This window comes from Physella acuta, unplaced genomic scaffold, assembly GCF_028476545.2.
Source record: "Physella acuta isolate Inbredline_101_S28 unplaced genomic scaffold, ASM2847654v3 ptg001426l, whole genome shotgun sequence".
NCBI classification, from domain to species: domain Eukaryota; kingdom Metazoa; phylum Mollusca; class Gastropoda; family Physidae; genus Physella; species Physella acuta.
The window spans coordinates 389589-395124 of NW_026732941.1; the positions used below are offsets into that span (position 1 = coordinate 389589).

Consider the following 5536-nt stretch of genomic DNA (forward strand, 5'->3'; position numbering starts at 1 on the left):
AAAATCGATGTTTTAACAACAATTCAACGGCAATTTTGAGGGGGGGGGTTGCTTGCTGAGGTGTGACGTCACTTTAGGGAGGTCTGTCTTTTTGTGACGACGTGTGACGGAGGGGAGGGGGGAAGTAAAATGGTCAAAATAGCGTGACGTCATTTATGGTTGACCTCTAAGTATTTATTGTTACCAAGAGACGGGTGTTTTGTGTTTTAAACTAGAGCCATCTTATCTATTCTTATAGTGTTTAGATATAATGTGCTTCAATTCAAAATAATCGGCTGTAAAATGATCAACTGGTACATCCTTCTGCGTCTCTAACATTATTTTTTGTTTTGTATTTTCAAGTATTTTAGTATACACAGATCTTCTACCGGCATTTGCAAGTATGTTTAATGAGCAAGAAGAAACTTAGATTATAATGTACGGAAGAATTTTGATTTTAATAAGCGTTTTTGCATCGGCTAAAACAGGTAAGATAATATGTAAAAAGGAGTTAGTGTTCTTTACTGGAGACTTAATCATCTTCTTAGGATGGTGGCTGTAACAACCGAACTTTTATTCAACGCCAAACTTGATTAAATCCCTGTTCAATCCTTTATTTAACTTGAAATTTTCTTCATTACACAACAAGCCTCCGACCCTAGCCGCTACCAACAAGCCCTCGACCCTAGCCGCTACCAGCAAGCCCTCGACCCTAGCCGCTACCAACAAGCCCTCGACCCTAGCCGCTACCAACAAGCCCTCGACCCTAGCCGCTACCAACAAGCCCTCAACCCTAGCCGCTACCAACAAGCCCTCGACCCTAGCCGCTACCCACAGTCCCTCGACCCTAGCCACTACCAAACAATCCCCTTTACAATCGTTCACTCCAGCTTTTATACGCACACTCGAACTTGGGATAACAATAAATAAACACCCCGGGGTTAACTCAACTCACACACGCCCCTCCCCTTCGTTCTAATTTAATCTAATATATTTTAATCCCATCTACAACTGACCCGTAACAGGGGCTGTTCCATGCTATAATTAGGTTACGGGTCAATGATCATTACGTCACGTTCTGGTAGTGTGTAAAGAGTACTTTACTAAAGATTCGATTTCTCAAAAACCTTTATAATTTGAAAAAAAAAATAAGTTAATAAAAAGTCTAGTGACAATTTAAGCGCAATTTCCTTATGTTATCCATAACAATTTTAAATCGCGATAAATCAAATGTTCAGCAAATAAATAATGCAACACAAGTAGTTTCAATAATTCAAAACAAAATAGAAAAAATCATTTCGAACCTCCGCTCATTCGCTATGGTAAAATGGGCCAAAAACTGCATTTTTTCGAGGTATTTTGGCTTTTCCGGGAAATCCAGGAAGGAATTCCGGTAATTGTTTTGGCCTATGTTCATCCTTGGAACTTGCTTAACATATTTGCTTTGGAACTAGTCCTCGATATTGCTTCGTTGAGGAGGAGATACGACTTAAAGACGACTTAAAGCTGCGGACACACATCCATCCATACATTCCCAGAAATGACGAGTTAATAACGCAATTCTCTAGAATGGAAATTGCGCTAAAAAAGTTTTCATAAAGCATATTCTAGGAACTTTAATCACTTTGTTCTCTCGGTGATTGAGAGCTTTTTTTTTTCACAAACCTGAAGACAATTAATGTAGCCAGATTTCACTTAAAAGTTACATCCTAATCATTAATGTTAAATATGAATATGCGAGATAGAATAGGGTAGCTCAATTCGGCTTAATTTTTTACAGATTGTACGAGGTAATTTTGTTAATTAGAGCTAATATAATGTTGTTCAAACAGACACAGGTAGTGCTGAAGCTAAGAAAGAACTTGTCTACTTCTGGGGACCAAATCCCCTGAAACATTGTTCTAAAAACCAGCTAGCGTTTCTTCGTGTTTTCCCGGATAAAAATGTCCAAGTAAGTTTTACTAGAATGTGTATATACAATAAATTCTTGTCATCGTATTGAAGGACGATGTCTTGTTGAGATTGTAACCAATAAATGAAATCTGGGCTTTTATGGTACATCTCGTTTAGGGTTAGTCGACAAGTGGTTAAAAGTCAGGGTGGTGGAAGTCTACAACTGTTGGCCAGGTTGTCGATTAACAAATCATTGAGTACCCACTAGCTAAGCCTAGCCAGTCCACACTTGACGGAAAATAAAAAGTCGTTAATATATATATATATATATATATATATATATATATATATATATATATATATATATACATATATATATATATAAATAAATAAATAAATAAATATATATATATATATATATATATATATATATATATATATATATATATATATATATATATATATATATATATGTCTACTGTTTACGAAATGAGATAAATTTAGTTAGTGTGATTGTGGCCGAATATAATATATGAATAGTTAATTGTTTATAAATGTTTGCGTTCAATTTTGGCTGGAATAAAAGCGGTTGCCTTGCAATACAGAAAGCTAAGAGGGATTCATAACTAAACTTGCTATGTTTCTGTTCTAATTACAGATTCATAGTGTCGACCATAACCTGGGGAACCACTCAGAGGCTCTGCTTGAAATAAGGCAGAAACACATATCGGGAACAACTCACGGATTTGCTGAAATGTAAGCGTTTTTTTTTTTTCAATAAACAATTTTGTTTTCCTGTGTATATTATTCGCGCGATTAGATTAACAGAAACTCAATCAGCCAAAATATAAACAAGTTGTTCTTTGTTGAGGTCAAAGTTAATGGCGCCTAATATATGATGAAAATGATTGTATTAATTTCCGATACGATCAATATTTCTATAATTGTGCAAGCTTTGTTTTAAATAGACAATCTATTTGCTAAATTGGACAGGTTAGATTATTAGTTAAACCAGTGTAAGTTGGCTTGGTTGGTCGTTTAAGCTCATGATTGCTGAACCGAAAAGTTCCGAGTTTGAACCCCCCCCCCCCCCCACCCCTTGTAGAAGAGGTTCAATAGCTGAGGACAGCAACTCTTCTAAGACAACCGCAGCCTTGTAGTTTGTTCTTGTTTGGACAAAGGCTAAGGAAGCAAATCCAACACGAAAAGTAAGCTTATATCGGAGTCAGTGGGCTATATGGAGCATAACAAGTTGACACGTAATACTTAATTATGTTGCAAGGAATCCCAGTAGCGTAGTGAGTGGGGGCGGAGGGGGGGGGACATATGTCCCCGGGCGCCGAGCTTAGGGGGCGCCAAAACGGTTGTAAAAATAAATTGAAAGGTTGAGGGGGGTGCAAATTGAAAGTTTGAAGGGGGGGTGCAAATCGAAAGTTTGAAGGGGGGGTGCAAATGGAAATCTCGAAGGGGGGGGGGGTGCAAATCGAAAAGTTTGTTCCCGGGCGCTGGGAAGGGTCGCTACGCCTCTGAGGAATCCCATCCAACACTAGAATGAAAAAGTGAAACGAGTCCCAGGGACGACGCACGTACATCGTGTAAAATCAGACGTGATTTAAAATACCATGCACGTTGTTGCTAAAAGATATTTGGACTTTTGATCCTTTGATTTACAATACAAGCTCGAGACTCATCATATGTACCCGCTCGTGCCTGTGACACACATGCCAGATGAAGTAGAGTTCATTGACAATGAAATCATGTGATCATCACAACGTCTAGCCGCCTTTGCTTCCCTAACGTGAGTCTAGTTCCCATCACAACTCGATTAACTCATGACTCCTTATACCGTAGCCTTGGGATTATGAGCTAACAGTTATTCTATGTTTTTATAACTAGACCGAGGATTAAGGACTACGAAAACCTTCAGCTAGAGCACCCTTTCAATTGTGTTGAAATGAGTATCGATAGCAATATCAGCTACAATACTGCCCGGGCCGTTTCACCCTCTTACTGGAGAAATAACTACACCTTTATCAACGTCTCAGGCATGTAAGTTGTCTATATGTACTATGCTTATATCTCTCTCTGTATATATATATATATATATATATATATATATATATATATATATATATATATATATATATATATATATATATATATATATATATATATATATATATATATATATATATATATAGTGCGTTTGTGCTTTATTTTCCTATTTTCAGTGCATTCAAAATATTTTTTGTTTTTTATATAGTGAGTGTGAGATATAACAGCCAGCCGTAAGTCAGATAAGAGATCGGTTGGACTAAGGGACAATATACTGATTGAACCCTGATTCGATCTCCCTATGTTCAAAGCCCGTTAACATTGTAAACCATATTGTATTATCTGCATCGGGTATTTGCTATGGAGAGAGAACAAAACCATTTTTTTCTATTTCCTAGACATACAACTGAGATGGAAAGTACTGGGTACTCAAAAGTCACTGGTAATCTTTCGTTAATAAACACTACAGCTAACATATCAGCGTGCCCGAGAGGGACGGAGAAGATGGAAGACACACAATTCAATATAATGTTAAATGAAATGTTAGATGATATGTTTACCTTTCAACTACAAGACCTGTTATTTTATGGGTTTTTTTGTGTGTTGTTTTCTGTTCACATTTATCGTACCAACAACGCCAGACGTGTGGTTGCATCTAGGGAATGCCGAAAAGGATAAGGAACGGAGCATGAAGTGAATTTGGTCAGTTATTTTCTCACAAAATATGAACAATCAAGGTGAAAATATATATAATTTTGTTTTTGTCGTAGAAATTGTAGAATGATTTTGTTTTAAATATATTGGCATTATATGAAATATATTTTCGTTGCTATTTATTATTACATTTCTGATTAGTCCATATCATCCGTAGTATTTATATATTTGTGAACAAAATCGTTGGTTGAATTTGTTTGATTTTGTATTGATTTACGGCACTAGAATGCCACAACTTTCTTTTAAGAAAAAATAAATATATTGTAATTGATATTTATTTGCTCAGCAATGTATGGTAAAGCATCATACTAATTCATGACTGTATACTACTATACTACGATAAGTTTGTATATGATAGATGACAACTGAGACAGGGAATTTTTAAAAACACAGCCTCAGTGTATTTCCTACACTCTGCTGACTGTTGCATCCATCGTTAGCTTTTAATGTGACAAAACAAATAAATGTAGCACATTTTGTTTGAAAGCTCTCTCACATATAAGCAGATATCTTGTTTATTGATTAAGTATCAATGTAATTTTAATTAAAATTTAAAAATATTTTTTTTAATAACGTAATTACAATTTTTTTACTAATGTAACTGCAAATGTTATTTTAAATAACGTAATTACAAATGTTATTTTTTTTTAAAAATCATAACAATTATTATTTTAAATAACGTAATTCCATTTTGTTTTCGAAATAATATTAATTCAAGCGATCGGGTTTTAATAAATGTATACTAATTTAAGGCATAAAAAGTAATTGTTTTTCCCTATTTATCTCATACAAAGTTAAACACCACGCCGCAAAGATTAAAGATAGAACCGACCATACCGGCGTATACAGGTGATCTCACACAAATTTGCAGAGGTACCCTATAATTTAAAAAAAA

At 35.3% G+C, this 5536-nt stretch overlaps 1 protein-coding gene across 1 annotated transcript; it reads left to right on the plus strand.

Moving 5' to 3' along the window:
- Window positions 1-358: 358 nt before the first annotated feature.
- On the plus strand, window positions 359-4778 carry LOC131927646 (uncharacterized). The gene is made up of 5 exons (XM_059283402.1): window positions 359-467; window positions 1812-1930; window positions 2531-2628; window positions 3769-3921; window positions 4326-4778. Exons 1-5 carry the CDS (start codon window positions 416-418, stop codon window positions 4603-4605), a joined length of 702 nt encoding a protein of 233 aa, XP_059139385.1. The 5' UTR covers window positions 359-415; the 3' UTR covers window positions 4606-4778.
- The last annotated feature ends 758 nt before the right edge of the window (window positions 4779-5536 follow it).